General features: G+C 44.5%; 1 protein-coding gene across 1 annotated transcript in view; it reads right to left on the reverse strand.

The window, feature by feature from the left end:
• Nucleotides 1-94: 94 nt before the first annotated feature.
• Nucleotides 95-21,079, reverse strand: part of LOC135902652 (DENN domain-containing protein 1A-like) — a 116,119-nt gene continuing 95,134 nt past the window's right edge. The window contains exon 22 of the mRNA XM_065432868.2: nucleotides 95-8,172. Within this exon, the coding sequence (XP_065288940.1) occupies nucleotides 7,561-8,172 (612 nt within the window). The 3' untranslated portion in view covers nucleotides 95-7,560. The remainder of the gene's footprint in view (nucleotides 8,173-21,079) is intronic.

Raw genomic sequence — 21,079 nt, forward strand, 5'->3', positions numbered from 1 at the left:
ATATCACTGAACACTTTCTGGAGTGAGTAGCAACTAGACATGTTATATGGTGGTGACAGTAAGTAGGTGCAGGTCATAGTTAAGGCACAACACAGCAGGAATGCTAATAGTTTAATGCTCTACATTAAAAAAAATTCTCACTGACGTCAGTAGGAATGTACAATCATACATTCAAGTGTCACTCTGGCTTCAAAAAATCAAGCGCACACGTAACCCATCTGCATAATAACCATTTGCTCAGTTTCTATGCAGCAAGCACACTACACACACACTGAACAGTCCTACGAGTAAAAGAAAGGTGTAGTGTAAACAAAGAGTAGCATAAAATTGTTAGCAAAATGAAACTTGTGCATGTGAATCTAAATAAAGCTAACTGTCAAATAAGGCACTGCAAGTACACACTAAAAAATGATACATGTCATAAATAACCTCTGCTAACTAAACATTTTCAAACAGCATGGTTTCTATTATTCACAAAAACAACTAAACAAGGTAAATATGTTTTCGGGCACCATTTAGGTCATGTTGAACATGCCAGCAAAATGGTAAAATTACTCCGGCAGTGCACACAAAAACAAATACAATGATCCATGTGCTCGGTCTTAAACAGTATGTCTGCCTTAAGAACAAAATCCACCAAGAAACATCAATAACAATGCACAAAAATTCTACTTTGACCTCGTGGCACCTAACACACTTCAAGTTTTTATAGATTTCACTGACGTCCATGCTTGCATATGAGCAGTGACAACATAATCATACATCATTTTTTCTCCGAGAAGTATTTGTGACAGGCTAGAAGCTACACCTTTTCAGGGTGATGCAGTGACTACATATGTGGCAAAATATATTTGTACCTCTCAGAATGGCAAATTTAGTCTCAATATGAACAATTGTCACTTGATGTTAATGGAGAGTCTTGGATTAGGGGGACGCTAGCATTTGGGGCCCCCTAGTGCTTGGGGCCCCAAATGCTAGCATCCCCCAAATCTGAAACTCTTTAATGTCATTCAAAAGCTGTTGTAGGAGTAAGTTTAGTGCCACTCTCCGAGCACTGACGCAAGGATCACACTTGGCAAACTCACTCCACTTAGCTCAGCTTCCCTGAAATGCGTAGTACCAACAACAGCAGTTGTAAGAGAGCAAAAATAGCATAGCATTGGTATTTTTTTTGTTAGTTTGGTATTTTTATACAAGTAAATCATTTCAACTGTTTGTTTCAATTAACCGTAACAGGTGCGTTATGCTTACGACGTTCAACTGCAGTGGCTGCTGCTGTCACATCCTTGCCCGACATTTATTAGTACAGCAAATCAGAAATTTCCCCAGGTGGGCTGTGGGCTATATAGTGTTGCAGTTCAAGCAGTTTCTTATGCGTTTTTTTTTTTCATAATGAATAAAAGCAGCATTAATAACTACTTTCCAAATATTAATGATCCTTTCAAATTCTTTCTATAGAACTCCGCTGCCATAAATTCCAAATGACATTGCTTTCCTGTATAGCACTGAGGTGCCAAAATTATGCTCAGTGATGTGCAGTGCATTCCAAGTGGCACTAAATTTGCCAGTCTGACTGGGGTATCACATATATATAGCAGAACAAAAACGTTTTAATTTCACTTTGAAACACAGTATAAAAGAAAGTACATCTGTGACAAGGTAGCACCAAATGATTCAGTGTCAGTATACTGCAAATGACTTCATTTTCTCTCAAGCTTGGTTTCTTGCCATTTCTAGAAATAATTGGCCATATTAAAAAAAAAATCAGGTGGTTGTAATGCTCAAGAGGATCTCTTCTGCAAGCAAGTACCAAGAACTGTTTGAAAAACCAATTTATTGAGGATTGCAGACTATTTGCAAAATTAAGATGCCATAAAAATTAAGTAATTTAGAGTACCACCTGTTTTAAGAATGAGCAAAAGGACAGCAGTACCCAATAATGGAATAAAATCCGTTGCAAGGTATTTTTACAGATGCCATAGTTGCTAAACACTAAAAGCCTAGCTGCAACAAATGGAAAAGAAAGGGGGGGGGACAAAGGGGGTCACAGCATCATTATTTTTTCAGTGTTTCAGAAGCAAGAACTAAATCACTCCATGAATATCAGCTTGCATGCATGATAGAGACCCAGCCATACCAATCAGTAGAAATAAAACATCAATAGGTGATCTGTAAGATGTCCTCGGCACAATTTCTGTTGCAACTACATATTTAATGATACAGACATAAAATTACAAAAATACTTATTCTGCACAACTGCTATTTTATCTAGTTGCAGCTACTGTGGACAGAACAGTCTTTAAGAGTCTCATGAACTTTGAAAAGCAGTTGCACTTGCACATGTTATTAATTACTATAGCTATGTAATACAAACGTGTGAAGTCACACTCTCATCTAGGAGTCAAGTGAGAATAAAGAAACTAATTTTGAAATGGCAAGAGTAAAAGATTCATGAATCCTTAAACCAAATTTGTGCAACATACCTGAAAATGTACACCCCTCCCTTTCAAAAAAAAATTATTTGATGATGCTAGAAAGCTATGAGTGTGGTTAGAATTTGCATTAAATAAACAAACAAGGCATGCACCTACACTCTTACACTGCATCATTTTTTTCTTCACCATCGCTGTAACTTGGATATTATCAACTGCCTCTGTCCTTCATGACAGTGTCCATAACTATGATAGGCAAAAACAGCAGTGCAATTTCTTTTTCCCAAAGTACAAATTACAAAGCCAGTAGCCCTTTTGTCACCTCTTACTCACGCGATACCTGATGCTCAATACTCTATTCTCACTGAAGTTTTTTGATTGGAGCAAACGACAGCTTCCAGTCGCAAAAATCAGATTATGCAACACACAAAAGGCTACACGTTTTAGCAACATATTCACACTGTCGACTGTGTGTGCCATCCAACATCCTTGCATGCAATGTACATAAAGCATGCAGATAAGCTGCTTAAGGTTCAAATATACTGCACAAAAAACAAGTATGCTGCTTAAAAAACAATGTCGCACAATGTTGATGAATGCATGACAGTTAAACCCACAGCTACTGCTGCAGATAGCAATGCTGGCAAGTGTTTTGCTTTGTACTGTTAACTACAGTGAACTACAGCTCCGATATACTTCACTAGAGCCAACTTACTGAGAAATATTCAACAGTCGCATTCTATCATATCTACAAGGAGAATACGTTCTTTGCTTGGCACACATCATGTTGGGCCGTGCATAATGAACACTCAAACCAGAACGGAAATATTTTGTGCTACAGTTTTCGCAATATATACAGACACAAATTTCACGCAAGTTGCGCTGGTTGGCTGGAGATAAAGAGGGTGATAAATATGGAAAAGATTGCTCACTGAAATCAACAGATTTTAAAAAATATTTCAAAGTATTCTATACACAGCAGTCTCACCCACATTTCTCACTCCGTGTCTAGTTGAAACCAAGGACTACAGCAGATAACCAAAACTTTCCTTGCGCGCACTTTCACAACAACCACATGTAGCCTTTTAAAACAAAGCCACTGTGACAAAGAAAGAAAATTTTAACTTGATTTCAGAGGTCAGGCTTTGCAAGTTTTTGAAATTTTACCATTCAAAATATTCCGTAAATGGAAATTTTCAAACACTTCATTGTCTCGCATTTTAAAATGACATGCCAGAGTGTCTGCCCATCTTTAAGTGAACCCCAGCTCTGCCAACTTACTCGGCCATGCTGACCATGCCACTGATGCTATGCTATTCACTTGCACAGAGCGTTGGGGAGGCTACCAGCATGAACTCACTAGTACAGCGAAGAACCTCTTTCCATGACACCATTAATGAACTTAAGCTCCTTCATCAACAGCTTGTTTCCATACCATTTTTGAGACAACTCTGAAATGGTGATAGAATTATGGCAAATAAGCAATGGCCACAAGATGACTCAAGCGCAAATGTGGCACTGGCATACGTTGTAGTTACACTATTGCACCACCATGACTGCAGTCTTACTGTCCGGCTCATAAATTTTACTTGTGACTTGTAAACTTGTAGAGGTAGCAAAACAACCCTTAGAAGTTACATACTGCATGTTTATGCAGACATGGTCCCAGATTATTAAAAACAGGGAATTCGTGACAAAATTATACTTTTTTTAAAAACAAAGGTTACAGCTATAAGCAGGCGAGGACGAAGTGAGTCACAAACAACATATGTGGGCGCCATGTACGGGATATGGGCGGTTGTGTCCCACTTCATCATCGTCTGCTTAGCACCGTAACTTTCGTTTTTAAGTCATGAACCAACTAGCTCAGCAACAAGTTTTTTTTTAATTATAATTTTATTTACAAAGCTTTATACAGCACCAAATATCATAATAAATGTGATGATTACCAATATCATAAATAATTAAAAAGTTTCTTCAATTAACTTTTACATTACCCTTCTGCCAGAAACTCTCTACCTTGGCACCAGTTTTGATAAGTACTCAAAATCTGTGCTGCTGTTGCAGTTAATATGCTTCCACACTGTGGAAAATTGCAGTATGAAAAACTTAGCTGGAACAGCAGGGTATTTCGCAGCATATTTTGAGCCAGTGCTTAGAACCAGTTTTGAGAAATACAAGGTTTCCAGAAATGGTTATGCCTTGATTGTAAGTACTGACTGACTTCAATGCTGTATTTATAACATGCCCTCTACAGTCAATAATTAAAAAGGTAATAGGGAGACATTGTTAGAAATCATACTGGTGATTATTGCAAACATTCTGACATCCTCCACTGGTACAAAGATTAGCCAGCAAGAATTATCTTGAATTCCCTATTTTTCATAAAATTAGACAGTTGTCACAGAAACCCATGGTATATTGTCTCATTATGAAAGCTCAAAGTGAAAATATCTCACATGGCTTTGAGCAAATATAGTTCCACCTGTGAACTTCAAATTGGTTGCATTTTCTTGAAGATTCAACACAGCATATCCTGACATGGCTCTCAACTGATTTGTTCATATACTTCTGTTGTCAGGCTCAACCCAAATGTTCATTTGGATTACACAGCAGCCAGCACCATAGAGCAATGGCCAGTGGGTACAATACTGCACACCAAGCCTGCGTGCTCAAGTGGATGTAATGGCTGCAGTAGCAACATAGCACCTGGAGAAGTGAGCCATTACATTTGCTGTTGACAGCTGCACACGCACGCTTCTGGTGATTACTTAGACCCAACAGCAACACACTGTGGCACTGGCAGCTATGTGGGCCATGCTCACACGTTTGAGTGTAATCCCATGGCAGCAGTATTTATTAATTAACGATACACTGCTGCAGTAAAAAAAAAAAAAAAATTCAAGGATGGGCCACAGCATACACTTTAGAATAAATTGTAAGAGTTGCACAAGGTTATGTTATAGCTCTCACTGGCTTCTCGAATGCAGCAGATGGTTGCTGCACAACAGATAAGTGTAAGAAAAACAGTACATTTCCTGTATGAACCACGAAGGTGGTCATGGCTAAAGTGACAAGATGTGCAAATTAAGGTGGCACATGGTATCACTTTTATGGCTGCAGTACCACTGTCCCAATGGCACTGTGTTTTGTCCCTCTGCTGTGCCCGGCTTGGCGCCTGTAGGGCTAGCCTGCATCTACAGTGCATCAGAATGGAGGCAGTAGCACCGAATGCTCCCAGGAAACATGCAATGCAACTCTGCTACATTATAAACAATACATGTACAATGCAATGGCTGCACTTAGGCTGCTGGCACTGAAAAAGCATAGGTGCCTGCCTGTTTACGACAAAAGAGGGAGCTGAGAGACCATTCCACCAGTCATTCATGCAATCATGTTACATTGCACTACAATGGAAATAAATGCAATGCTTACACCTGCAAATGATGCTCTTTTTAGAGAGTCCCCAAGCTGCAACCCCAACTCTGCTGAACCCTCTATCTGTGCCAATGACATTGCGTACAGAAAGAAAAGCTAAACACTGAAGCCACAAAGTAGTTTAATTCCTGAACACTGCACCTTTATATACCTTCCATGTACCCTTCCTCCTTCCCGCTTCTCTGCCTGTCCAGGAAGCCTTCTAGTAGTCTTGAAGATTTGTTAACTTTAATATCATTATGTGCTGGGAGTAGTAATTGAGGTCCCAGCTTTTCTCACAATTATAGAAAGCCTAGTGTTTAGGACTTGGACATGATTCAACAGGTGCACACGAGAAGAATGTTTTGGCTCACTGCTACTGCCTTGCCACTTCTTGCATTGCCCAGCTACACAGTAAGTCTGTGCGCACACAACTACAGAACAGCAAGTGCACAGCTGCCTGGTGCCAAGTGCATAGTGAATTCCCGAATAATTCTTGACTATATCCTACTGCGGCCAGCCCTTGAACTTTTTTATTTAAAAGTAGTATTTGTTTGTAGAGTTTTTTTTTCTCTCTCTCTCTCTCTCAAGGACCATACAAGTAAAAAGTGATACTAGGCTTGTTGAGTGCCGCCCATGGGCACCAAGGAAATTTACAAAAATACACTTGTTATAACTAAACTGGTCATTATCACGATCAAAAATTGAGAGGCATTGGGCAATCATACACTTCTCACATTACAAGTAATATGCTTTGTAGTCTTGTAGCAATTACCAACCAATACACAAGTCACAATGAGCAAAAGAAAACTGTTTGTTTTATACAGCATAAATTCTGCTCTAAAGGAAGCTACCTTTTTACTGAGTAACTAATATGGAGTTATCTAGGCTCATTTTTCTGCAGTCACACAATCCACAGAAAATATACGCATTGAATCTACATTGAAATCTTTTGCCCAAACTAGGTATCTCAAAGCATGGCATAAAAGTATGCACATTCCTATGCAGTCTCTAACATTACTTTTTCATTCATTTGTGTGTGTTTTCTTTTACTTTGCATTAGATTGAGTTTCAAACAAAACAATGATATTCTAAAAATTAATAGTCTTTTTTCTTGTGTGACTTTCACTCTACCTATTTGTGAACACTTGCATTTTCTTTTCAAGCCTTCTTTTCCCCTACCAAGTAGCTTGCACTGCTTTCTAAAATCAAGACTAAGTGAAGCGCGTATGCTTGTGCTAAGCATAGTGTTGGCAAATTTTACGATGAACACTGCATCAGATTATCACAGAACTTTTACTGGCAATACCATTGCAAAAGCAGATGTCAACTAAGTGACAGCACTGAAGGCCTTATTTTCTAGGGATTATACCAAGATAAAAGCTGTACATACAAAGATAGGGGAAAACACCCACACACACACATTTTCAACTCTTTACAAAGTATCTGCCCAGTATCCGTGTAGAGAGCCCAGTCTGAGTAACAAGAACTTGATAAACTCATCACGCTATATCACTGCATGACACTCAAAAATTAAAAGCTCCACATGTTGATGCCTACCCCCCATACCTCAGTCCTCCACACATTCCAAGTTCTTCCTCTCGGAGGCTAATATATACACAAGTATTTATGCCTATGTCATTTAAACGAAAATAAATAGGAAGCGTTGAAGCATTTGTATGGCCATAGTGCCTCCTCACAATTAGCACAGTCAAAGGTCAATGAGGTCAGCAAAAGGGTCCTGCTGTTTGGGGAACACTGGAGATGGTGCTGGCTGTGAAACGGGAACCATAGGAGGACGTGATGTGACTGGTGGTGTCACTGGTGGTGTCACTGGTGGAGTCCAAGGCATCCGAAGAAATGGGTTTGTTGCAAAAGATTGGTGTGGAGCTCCCATGTAAGGTACAGCTTGGAATCGTCTCTGCAGATTTGAATAGGGTGATGGAGCATATGAATGTGTTGCAAATGCAGCAGCATTTGCAGCCAATGGCAACTGATTTGAAGCTGCTTGCCCCCTTGGTGGTATCATTGGGATTGCTGGCTGTACTGCAGATACCAGTGGCTGCACCGTCTGCCTTCCTGGTTGTACTGCTTGTACTGCTGGCTTAGTTGTGTGCACCAGATGTGCCGGAAGCGGTGGCAACACAGAAACTCCTTTAGCAGGCGCTGGAGGTTGGTGGTTGGCAATTTCATCATCATTCTCCTGGGAATCCAGACGAATCAGTGGTGCATCTGAAGATGGTGAAGGTCGGCTGGTGCTCCTTGCTGCTTTTCTTGGAGGTGGGGCCAAAGGCACTTTATGCAGTGATGGGTCACTGAATGCCTGCAATGACAAAAAACTAAGATAAATTCCTTGACCTAATAGCAATACGTTAAGGGTCATTCTGAGTCACAAGAATCACAAATATCAAACCATGACCACATCTTGTGGGCACTAAGGTCACCAGTGCAAAACAATTTTGCTGACTTATGAAACGTTTTCATAGAACTGTATTAAAATATTGAATTTTTTTCAGAAAACAATATAAAGATTGGCTTCTGCACTTCCAATTTGTGCCAACAAACAGGTGGTTGTGTCTTGAATCCTGTGACACAAATAGCCCACTTGATCTTAAGACGTCCTCGTCTCACATCTTGAATTGAATTGTGACGTTAAACTGCCCAAAACTGCAAAGCGGGGTATAAGGGATCTTGTAGTGGAGGCTTCTGGATTAATTTTGACATTGTGGGGTGATTTAATGTGCACCCAATGCACGGTACACAAGTGTTTTTGCATTCTGCCACCATGGGAATGCAGGCACCACAGGTGGGATCGAACCTGCGACCCCATGCTCCGCAGAACAGCACCCCAGACACTGAGTTACCATGGCAGGTTTATCTCGCATTCAAGAGCCACAGCTGTTACAGGGGATTCCATCTGTTGCAGTGTACATGCAGGTTGTTGCCAAATGTCATTAACATGGCAACTTCCAGGCAATGACAATCATAGTGTTGTCAAGCCTACGATAACGTACAATATGGTAGAACCTCACTAATATGTTACTGAATGACACATTTTCATTGTTATAACATTTCTGAATCTGGTACTTACCTGTGATGCTTACAGCATGCCCACACGATATGGCTCCTGGCTGCTGTGTTCTATTCCCATAGTTGGTTGAAAAGCATATTTAGAGGGGCTCTGCTTTATATGTATTAGTTTAAAGGAAAGAAGGCACCTTCGCAAGTTTTTAATCTGGGACTTTCCCTCATGAAAGCCGATGCTCCAGCCAACTTTGGCACTATGACACCAATGAAGTGCAAGTGCTAAGAGTAGCACTGCCTCACAAGGCACTCTTTGGTGTGTGCTTTGATGCTACCAAAAGCAGCAAAGTGAAAGAAGCAATACCAGCAGCACAAAGTGAAACAAAAATGCAAGAAACTGAGGACGTGAAAAGCAAATAAAGAGTATGAAAGGGAAAGAGGCAAAAACACCCCAGAGGTGCAAAAAAACAGCAGTGTCACCAAGCATCAGCTTTGGTACACTGCAATGCGTGAAACGTTGGAGAAAGGGGTAACCACCTGACTATCTTTTGAGTCAGGCTCTGGATGGCTCAGCACCAAAGTACCACCATATCCATCGCATAGGCTGCAAGGCCAGACTTCAGATGCACAATGATGTGCAGATCCTGTGCCACTGAATGTTTTCTGCAAACTGTAGCTACCCAAGTGCAAGCTTAGTGAATGTTGCCCCTGTGTAGCAACGATACATCTTGCAACACAAGTATTTGGAACTGGTGTTGAAGGAACGGCTAAGTCAGCTGAACAGTAGATACATATAAAGGTGAGCAGTAGCCGGCTACCTCATAAAAAATGTCAAACCAGTAACTGTCACAGCAATGCATTTTGCTGACCTCTTCTATATGTACCAGTCTCTTATGGCAGGCCTAAATGCCTGTATACTGCTTGAAGAAAAATCGAAGTGCGAAATCGAAAAAAACAAAAACAATGCATAGTAAAAAATGAAAATGTTCTGGAGGTAGGAAAATGCTATTTGCTAAACTGAAAATATGGCTTAATTGAATACAGTCGACTTCCGTAAATTCAAGCTTGGCGGGGCCAACGAAATAGGTCGAGTTATCCAGCAGGTCGAATTAAACATAAGGCAGAAAAAAATGCCGAAACATGCCTTTAATTCGCTTGACAGTATCTGCCTTTAAAGTTTGCTTTGCCGCGATACAGCTGTGTTATGCAGTGAAGCATACTAATCAAAGAATGGTGCTAGTGTTACAGGACATAGCACGTGTTCCTTAATTTACACAAGCACATGCGCCGTCTCCAGTCACAGTACGAGCATCGAGACGCCTAATAAGTGTACATGGCAGGCCGTCAGAGTTTTAGAAAGACCCCCTACTCTTCTGTTGGCTTTAAACATCCCCTCGACTTTCCGAGATTTTTCATTTTACCGCCTTCCTTTTCGCTAGCTTTCCCAAAACAGATTTTTCTCCACTTCTCGGTGCACGGAAAGCGCGCGCGTGCGCGTATGATTAAGGAACGCGTACTAGGCCCTACCACATACCTGCCTCGCATAAGAGACAGGTATGGAAGTCGAAACGAGGGCTCAAATCATCACAGCAATGCCAGAAACAGTCCCGAGTGGTTTCCAGTATGCTTATTAGGCCTCCAAGTGCACATGCTGTGACCGGATGCGGCGTGTGCGCGCCTGTATAATTAAGAAACGCGTACTATGTCCTGTGACAGTGGACCTTTTCAATTCTTGGTATGTCTCACCGCAAAACAGCTGTATTGCGGCGAAGCTAACTAATCAAGTTCGAATTATTTGGCGAAGGCTACCTTTAAGATCAACATAACGGAAGTTCGGGCCTATGAAAATGTAGATGCGCCCGTCGGAATCAAATTAACGGAGTCGAATTAGCGGAAGCCTATTGTATCATTAATGCAGCGGTAGAACAGCCATTTGACATTTTGGCACAGGTCTTAGTGCAGGCAGCAATCTTATTTGAAGCAGGATCCAACATATATCCATATAAGAGATATGGTCACAATTTTAACTGAAATAGTGTATAAATACAGCAGAGTCAACATTTTGCACACCAATGAGGTATTCAGACTAAAAGTTACCAAACTAGTTTCATTATTTAAAAAGAAAGGCTTTCCTCGTGCGTATAGTGTGCTATATCGTCACTTCTATGATTTAGACTTGCAACATGCTTTCCACATTTGGTGCACTTCAAATGAGTAAAAACAAAAAAGTTTGTGAAACCAAAGCATGTCAACAAAAACTATGCGCTAAGACATGAACAAGTAAAGCCACAGTATGTCTGCAATTTTTTTTTGGCAGTTTGCCAAGCTGCATAAACAATCAAATATACAAACGCAGGCCAGTTTCAGCAATATACAAACAGTGAGCCTACATCCCACAAGTCCACCAGACTATGATTCTTGGCTTCATGAGCCCAACCATCAAGCCCTACTGATGTGTATTGCAGGTTTCTTCTATGTGCTGTTAGATATGGAGCTGTTTCCTGCGCCTACTTCGAGTTCCGCCAGACCATATCGAATCGCAGCACAACTAATTGAGAAGCGCAGAAACGCGGAAAGCACATTCCAGAGGAGCGCTCGAGCAAACAAGTTGAAGGCCACAAGTTCACGTGCAAACAAGTTCGTACGCCGCCGGTAGCTATTCTCTGCTTGACTCTTCCAGAAAGCGAGGGGATAGCCCGGCACTGTTGGAAGTAAAGTGGGTTCCAAACCAAGACGGCGGTACTGTGCCGGGACGGCCTGACGGCGGTAATGTGCCGTGACAGCCGGACGGCTGTGATGTACCAGGAAGGCCCAAGCGTCCCCCTTCTTCGCCTTTGAAGAAGGCATTTGCCACCACAGCGGGGTTGTACCAACGGGAGTAGGTGGGCCCTCGGACAATGGAGCCCCAGCGTCCCCCTTCTCCGCCTTTGAAAAGCGCATGGCAAGTCTGCAAGGCAAGACCGCAGAGAGCCGCCGGGTGTGACACCACGACACGGGCGCTAACCATTGGCCGAAAATGGCGTCATCTGAGCGGACTCTCCCATTGGCTGAACATGACGCGACTTCCAGTCCTCGAAGGGTTTAAAAGAAGCATTCCAGAGAGACCAAAGCATTCCCTGATTCATCTCTCTCGAACTTCTTGCCGTGGGCCGCAGCGTCTGAGTTGCTGCCGGCCCGTAATGACTGTACGACTGTTACTTGACTCTCACCTCTCTGTATATAATGTAAAATAAACCCTCCCAAGTTTGTTTTCATCCCGAAGTCCGTCCTCAACCCCTACAACTGGTTGGCAGCGGTAGGATCGCCTCCGAATGCAACAGCTGGTGGCAGCGCTACGGATCAACCTTCGTCGAGAGAGATCCTAAGGAACCGGGAAGAACGAAGAGAGAGCCTTCGTCGAAAGAGGTGCGAAGAAACTGGGAGTGCCGAAGAAGAGCGAGCCTTCGACCCAGGGAGTCCGGAGGAACCGGGAACAGCGGACAAATGAACCGGATGGCAGGGTGCTGCAACCGTAAGTGAGCGCGTGGTTTTTTTCCTTTTGATTCGCCAGACTCAAATGTTGTGTGTTCATTTTGATAGTTCTGGGAATCTGGAGTTTGTTGCATTGTGTGTTTGCACAAATTAATTAAGGAAAACAGTTCTAACCACCTGTCGGGGCAGCTGCCATGGATCTTAGAAGGTTGACGAGGTTAGACTTGTTGTTGGTGTGCGACGATTTGGGAGTTGAGGCGGACGAACGGATGAAAACGCCAGCTATCATAAAGGCGATTAACGATAGTGGCAATGATGACAAAAGCATTGAGCTTGCTTGGGAGGTGATACAGGAGCCACGGGAGCGTGAGCGTCGTGAACGTGAGAGTGAGTGTAAGCGTGAAGAACGCGAGAATGAACAGAAGCATGAGCTTCAAGAACTTACTCTTAGGTGTGAGCGTCACGAACGTGAGAATGAACGCGAACGTGAGTATTAGGAACGTAAGCGTGAGCGTGAGCAAAAGTATGAGAGAGAGAAGGCAGCACTGATCAAAGAGATACAGTATTGTGATCAGTTAATGGCACAGAGACAACGGCTGTCTGAGAATTCTGTAGGTAGTACAGAGCGAAAGAATGAGGCAGCATCGAGCAGATTTTCGCCAAAAGCCGACGAGAAGAGTAGTGCCTGTGAGATTGGCTGCAGATTCATAAGTGAAGGGAAAAGGCTAGCTGCTAACAATGCTTTAGTGGCAACAGAGGCCGTTAAAGGCCACAAGGAGAGCGACGAGGTGCTGTGCCAACAGATGACTCTAGAGACAGCTAGGCCAACTGCGAACAAATTGGCACAGTTACCGCGCGTGTGCGTCGCTTGTAATGTTAGTGAGGTTGCTAGCGAAGAAAAGGGTACTGCTGACCCGACAGACGCGAGCACCCATGTAGAGCCAGATCTGCGTGCAGAAGTGAAGTGCGAACTGGACGATGCAGTTGAGAGTAGTTCTCGGGATGGTGAGCTCCGTAGTTCACGAGAGAACAACTGCATTGTTCAGGGATCGGTGCGGCTCTCCGCCAGGCTAGATAGCCTAGATAGGGATGATTCCGTTGTTAATCATTCGGACTGTGCGCGTGAGACAGCGATCGATACTGACGGGCTGTGTGCCGATGCACAGCGTGAGCTGGGCAATGCAGTAGAGGGCAGTTCGCAAGAGTGCGAGTTGTCCAACTCGAGTAAAGCCTGCTGCATTGTTCAAGAGTCGGTTGGGCTGTCCGCCAGTCGAGGCAAAGTGAGAGTAGATTTAGATGTAAATCACTCAGACTGTGGGGGTAAGAGACCGATCCGGGCCGACGAAATGTGTACCGGCCAGCACGAGGCACGAGAAGGCGACAAGAAAGCGAGTGCAAAGAGAAAGCGCCGTAAAAAGAAGCGTGGTAAAGACCGAAAGACGGTGACTAATGTAGCGCCGCCAAAGACGGCGAGAGACCCAAGAGGGCAGGACGCGAGGAAAAAGGTGCAGTCGTCACTGACGATGTTGACGCATCGAAAACGTTCGAGCCACCGGTCAAAAGGAGACCGAGAAGCATGTTCTGCACGGACGCGGACAAAGGGCACGGGGCTGTTAAACTCCTCGTCGTTCCGTAGTTCTTTTTATAGCTCAGTGTGCAGTACGAAGAAGCGCAAGGTGGCAAGACGAGACCAGGTGGGGAGTAGCGACGCGGTCAATCGAATTTGTGAGGAAAGCGGGGCGCCAGGACGCAAATTGGCAGGAGACCGTAACGTCTTGGGGGAGCTGATAGTGAGTCAGCCCTTTTGTTCCTCGGCAGCCACAGTAGCTTTCAAACCGCAACCACTTCGGGCACGCCTCAAAGTGTGAGTCAGACGTAAGCATTTGGAACGGGAGGCCAAGAGCTTCCGTGGAAGTAAAGCATGTTGTTTTGTTTTATTTTGAGCATCGGAAAGTTTTCGCGATTTGAGACTAGGATTTCTTTCAATGTGTAAGGTTTGAGCTTTGTTTGTGTTTTCGTTTGAGAAGCTCCGAGATTTGAAAGATGTAGTCTCGTGAGTGTTAGTTAATGAGTAAATAGGCTTTCTTTCTTTTGTGTGCGAGTAACCTGAGGGTCAAGGTTATCAGAGAGAGGCCTATCGTAACGCGCGTGTGTTTTAGTTAACCTTCTTTCTTTTTATAAGCGTTTTTTTTTCTAAGGTTAACCGCGTAGGTTTTCAGTAAGTGTATCATTTGCATTGAGAAGCGTCCTTAGTTCCTTTAGCGCGTGTCCTGTGTGGACAGAAGGAAGCAGATTTATGACTGGGTTGCTTGTGTGTTGAGGGCAGCCGTATTCTGACTTCGCTGCTAAGTATGCGTGGAACGAGTTATTAAAAGACGCATTATTTTAAGGGTTCTGCGGAGTGTGCAAGTCCCGCAAGTTTAATTGTTCGTTTAAGTCACGTGTCCTGTAGGACTTTCAGGGAAGAAACGTGAGTAAGCGTAAATGAAAAGTTTGCCTACAACGCAAGTACGCGTTCTGTTTAGTGATCACAAGGCTAGTGCGCTTGTGATTACGTACTTGTGAGGTTGACCAGATTGTCCAGTGGCACCAATACGTGCGATAAGTACGCCACTGCGATAGATTGGAAACATGTTGTTCGTGTAGTTAGGCCACTTAAGTTATGTTCGGCTGCTTTCATTTGTTGTTTGCATCGTCAACGACACTTTGTTTTGCAACAACAATAGTACTCTGGTCTTGTCGGCATTCGGGGAGAAATGGATAGCTGTTTGGAAAGGTGGTTGGAACTGCTTTGTGAAAATTGGGGAAATAAAAGATCAGGGTTGATTTTGACTCAGTAATGGCCTGGCGAGTCAGGGGTGAAGAGCCTGCGCTTACACGTGGTGCAGCGTTGTGTTGTTTTGTTTGTTTGACGTCTGTTCTCCAGGGCCCAGGATCCCGAAGTTCGTCATTCGAGGCTCGACAGAGCGGAAGAATTGCGCCCGCTGTTCTGGCAGCACTATACAAGCCGCCAAGACCAAATTTAGTGAAAATTGGTGGTGCCCAATGCAAACTTCCTGTGCAAAGTGGTTGGATCAAATACAGCCTTTGTAAAATTTTCCTATTCAAGCATTAGAGCGTGTGATATGGCCGCTATCAACTATGCTTCCCAGTGTTTGTAGCTGTAGTTTACAACAGGCTCATATTTTGTGGAAAGTGGAGGGGGGCCCTTGTAACTGCAATGTGTGACAAACTTTTTACGTTCCTGGTCCGGTTAAAAGCGCACATAATAATGAACCGTCATTTTAGAGCGCAGCTCTTTGGCGTCCGTTCCTGGGTTTCGCGGCGTCGTCGGCCTCGTAACCAGCTCCGCCCCCCTCTCATCCCCCCAGCGCTAGCAGCGACCGACTGATACCGCTGGATGCCGCTGACGCCGCTAGAGAGTCAAGATAACGTGACTGCATAGAACACCGTCGCCGCCATGCAGAAAGAGGAGGAAAGGTCCCCCCCCCCCTTTTCTTGTGTGGCGGATAGGGTGCTCTTCAGTTGCCGACGCGCCGGTTATTTCACGTAGGCCCCGGCACGTCGACGAATACGTGACCACCTTCCCACGGCTAGACCTGGTTCTTAGCGCTGCGGAAGCGAGGGTATCATATTGTTTGTGTCGGCATCGGCGGCGTTGTCCCTGAAACCAACTCCGCAGCTGGGGTTGACTCACTATCGGCGTCAGCGGCATCAGTCAGTCGCTGCTATCTCTTCCCTCCTCCCTTTATCGTGTTGTCCGCTTGCTGCGCGCGCTTCTGCCCCCATTGTTTGCCGCTGGGTGTACACGCCGCCCCCCTCCCCCCTCTTCCTGCGAGTCTCCGGTTGTCAAAGCGCCGGCTCGAACTTAATTCCTTTCTTCGCTCCTCCTCCAATGCAACCCCTGTGCGGTGGCAATCAGAGAGCCAGATCGGTGGCGGCGGATCTGTATATGTGCACCGCCCGAGCCGAAATTGCCGCTGCCGTTCGCCCTGTGCGGTGGCAATCAGAGAGCCAGATCGGTGGCGGCGGATCTGTATATGTGCACCGCCCGAGCCGAAATTGCCGCTGCCGTTCGCCACTGCGAAATTATCTGCCAGTTCTTTCTGAGCCATGAGCGAGACGACCGATGGAAGTCTGCTGCTGCTGCTGCTGCTGCTAAACGAGCTGCCAGAGCAGAGGCCCAGCGCCGTCGCCGTCAGAATCCAGAGGTGCGTGCCGCCGAAGCAGAAGCTTACCGTCGCCGCCATCGAGATGATCCAGGAGTACGCGTCGCCGAAGCAGAGGCTAAGCGCCGCCGCCGAGAAGACCCTGCCGTTCGCGCTGCCGAAGCGGAGGCTCATCGCCGCCGTCGAGAGCAACCAGCAGTAAGCGAGGCTGAAGCAGAAGCTCATCGCCGCCGCCGAGAAGACCCTGCAGTTTGCGCCGCCGAAGCGGAGGCTCATCGCCGCCGTCGAGAGCAACCAGCAGTAAGCGAGGCTGAAGCAGAAGCTCATCGCCGCCTCCGAGAAGACCCTGCCGTTCGCACCGCCGAAGCGGAGGCTCATCGCCGCCGTCGAGAGCAACCAGCAGTAAGCGAGGCTGAAGCAGAAGCTCATCGCCGTTGCAGAGAAGACTCTACCGTTCGCGCGGCCGAGGCCGAGGCCAAACGCAAACAAAGGCTCGCAAACAGTCAGGGTGCAACAAATGCTTTCCGGCGACAGTTTACAGACAATCCGTTTGGAAGTTTGTGTTCAGTGTGTGATCGGCTCTGGTTCCAAAATGACGTGAAACCGCTGTGTTGCTCGATTTCTTTGCCTCAATCTATCGAAAAGGTGAAACAGCTTATTTGCTGCGCTCAAATTTCGCATTAGGAAGTAACGTAATCGTCGGTAATTTTTTTCTTTCCTTATTTTCATGCGTCAAAACAACTTCTGTCTTTGTTTCAGCGATGACCTCCATGAACTAAACAATACATTTTGTTTATATTTGGCGAAAATAAAGGCAAACTTCAAAGATGTAGGCAAACTTCAAAAATAGAGAACTTAATTAATTATGATATTTTTAGTATATTACGCATGTAAGCTATTCATAGCTTTACGAATGTGTTTGCGAACAAAGAATTTATCCAATTGCTCTGGAATAACTGTGAACTCAACAGATATCAAATCTAGTGGAAATTGAGTGGTGGGAAGAGTTGGGGTGGGGGGGGGGGGGGCATTATAAAGCACTAAAGCATTTCATACCCTCCTCAGCAGTTGTAGTGGTGGTTTTTAACAGCTTTGCTGGACGTCCACTGTCGCAGGGCCGGGATGGCGAGTCCATTTTTTTTTGTGTGTGTGTGAATATTGCAAGTAATTTATGTTGATTGTACGCCATTGCATATAACCTCGACAGTACTATTACCTAAACTAGAGATACATTTATGTTGTAGACTTATGCAGCAAGTACAAATCTTTGGTGAATTATTAAAATTCTTTGTAGCAAAAGTGCCTTTTTATGTACGCTGTACTGCTGCACTGGGTGCGATCCGAAACCACTGTGGGTGCACTCATTGCCTTTTGCCCCTGTATCATCTTGAGATGTTATATAGCTGCAAGAGATAAATGCAAATTCAGCTCATTTTTTGGGCCCTCATGGTTCACCATGTGTAATTGATAAAATAGGTACAAGTCTCTCTTGGTTAAATATACATATAACAGAAGCATTTACAGGCTATTTCACTTATTGTAATAGCAATTGGCAATATATATATATATATATATATATATATATATATATATACACATATATATAGAGAGAGAGTGAAAGATCAGACCGTCTGCGATTTCCCCTCCCCCCCCCCTCACAAACACTCTAGCAATAGGTGGTACGCCACTGCCCGTCTTTTACTGCCGCAGCACATCAGAGAAAGCTCTGAAGGCCTGCCTTATTATTATGCATATCGGTGCTCATCCTGTGAATGGAAGCAGCGGGTGCACGCGTGTTTAATTAAGGGATACATACTGTGTCCCGTGACAATTGCCCCTTCCCACGCTTGTTGAGCTTCACCGCAATAATTTGCGCACGCTTCACCGCGTAATATTGCTGCTGTGAGGCGAAGCTGACTTTCAGCAACCGGCATTATGCAACGCGTCGTGCTTTCCGAGCTTCGAAACCAATCGCGAGGACCACAAAGGCGGAGTCGGTGCCATTGCTGACAGCGGCGAATTTTTCAATGAAAAACACGGCACAGAACGGCAAGAAGCTTAATAGCGAACGCAGAAGCAGCTAGGCCTAGCGTTGCTGCGGTGGTGGCTACGGCTGCCAGCGGATCTGCGTGCGAGTGCGCCGGTTCGAGGAGCGACGAGGTAATCAAAACGGCGGTGGTGGTTGTTTTATTAATGCCGTTTCGGACCTGCCATGACGGCAAAATGTCCGGAAAATCGGATTGCGAAGGGTTCTTGCATCCGAAATTTCAGACGTTATTATACATAGGCTGTATGGGGTATGTGGTGGTGCCACGAAGCCGTCCGAATTATCGGGCCGTCCGGAAAGTCGGTCGTTGACTAAACACTGGCAACTCCTCCTACTCGAGCCAGCTTTAGCGCGACTTTCTTTCCCTTTCAATAAATTACAGCTAATTTTTCCTGACAGAAGCGCAAATTCCCCGAGTTTTCACTGAGTTTTTCCAGACTATTGAAAATCCCTGAGAATTCCCGGTTTTCCCGGTTGGTAGACACCCTGAGTTTAGTAGATCTTCCTACAAAGCTCAGCAGCATGATCTCTTCTAGACGCTCTGTCAGCTCTATTTGCGAGGAATACGGCACTCTGTTGGTGTGGCTCTCTAATTTGGTAAATGCAGAACCTGGCAGAGCATGGCTTTTGAGTCTGCTCGCACACCACAGGCTTTCTCTGCTGCACCTACACATGAGTCACACATCTTCACTTGTGTTTCTCTGGCAATGCATTCTCTTCTTGAGAGACAATGTCTTAAATTGCTATTTTCTCAGAGACTAAGTCCCGTCTTGGCTCAGATCACATGCTGCGAGATTTTCAGACTACAATGTATCACTCTAGCTAAACTCAAAATTTGCCTTTAGAAGATTTTAAATCAAGGTTTAGCTGCATAAGATGCTAACGTTTTAGTGCTTACGAGTATAATATTAAGTAGTATAAACATATTTTGAGTTTATAGTGCAAAGTAAACTGTTTTCTTTGACTTTACCCTCCAGAAGCTAGAATGGACAAAGGCAATCTATTCATTCACTGCATTGCCCATATGTTAGCATTGGGACAATCTCTGTGCCCTTCCTCATTCAATACACCCTCGTTTAGCAATAGGAGACTCAAGCATGTGACATGCAAAATCCATTTGTGCAGTTCGCATTGTCCTATTGAGTTTCCACTGCTTTGTCCCATACAATGTTGCCTAAGGCTTAACAAATGCTCCTGTTCTCTCAAATACCAGAATGCAGTCTGTGGTGAGCCCTGAGCAATGCGTGCAGTTCGGTGCATGACCTAAGTGCGAGACTCCTGTTTTATGTGAACAATGCAAAGCCAGTAGCATGCCAAAAAGCAGGCCACAGGCATTGGGTACAAAGTAGCCAATGCTACCTATTTACAGTGGTTGCCAAAGAATGTCGTTAATAAAAATAAAATCCCATTTCTTCATCTGTTTCTTTAGATGCACTATTTGCATCACTCCGCCTTTCAGAAACAAGTTGAGATGACCACTAGAAACCTCTGCATGCACCCTTTTTTCACACACACATGCGCCATCCTGTTACTCAAAGGGACCCTGAAACAATTTTGTATAACTGTACCAAGTCGTTAGGGTAGGTCCTTCTGATCATTAAGTGACACATTTAAGCGCTCTGTGTAAAGCGGTTTTAAAAATGTGCATTGCTACTGATCACAGCTGAGTTTTCAGCTGCCCCGTTACAATTTACATACATAGCTGGCACACATGACGTCAGTTGGGTGAGCTATCCAATTGGCTACCCAGGTTGCATCATCAAAACTTTTTTCAGCATTATGGAGAATAAATGCTGTTCATAATAGTTAGAACGTTGGCCGATTTGTTTTTATAAAACAAAAAGTAATAGAGAATACACAACGCGAATTTATCGATACACAAGCACTTCCGCCACACAGCAAGTGTCGTCTGCTTGTGTTATGACGTGCTCTGTGTTAATACGAGCTGTGCAGTCAGTGTTGGTCTTGGGGTTTCTTTTCGCGAGGACTATGAATCGCCCTTGCTGCATTGTGAGCTGCAAACCTAGTGATCGGCAGCATGTCAAGCTGTAACATCGTGTCTTTCTGCAAGGCAACAAGTGAGCAACTGGCTGCAGCAGATCGGGCTGTCGGTATCCAATCGGAGCCAGGATCTATGTGTTTGTGGCTGTCACTTCATGCTGGAGGATTACAACCACAATATAGAGGTTTAGTGTGTCCAGTATTTTGGTAAACACAGGCAGACTGGGCATTTTGCCAGATGGGTTGAGGTGCAAATGTGAGCGGGCCTGCAGCGTGCAGCCACCTGGTGGCACAGAGCTCAAAATGACAAACACAGAGCTAATATAGCAGTAACCAAGTGTACTCTACTTTGCTGACGCTGTAAGTTTTTGGCACCAGCACTACTGTGAACCCATTGAACGTTTAAATGTTTAAAATGTTTTACGCTTGGTTATAGTAATATTAGCTCTGCATTTGGCTGGTTAAGCTCTGCACCACCAGGTGGCTGCACTGTGCGGGCCACTAAGGTCGCTCACGTT

The sequence above is a fragment of the Dermacentor albipictus genome, chromosome 1 (genome assembly GCF_038994185.2).
Source record: "Dermacentor albipictus isolate Rhodes 1998 colony chromosome 1, USDA_Dalb.pri_finalv2, whole genome shotgun sequence".
Classification (NCBI taxonomy): Eukaryota; Metazoa; Arthropoda; class Arachnida; order Ixodida; family Ixodidae; genus Dermacentor; species Dermacentor albipictus.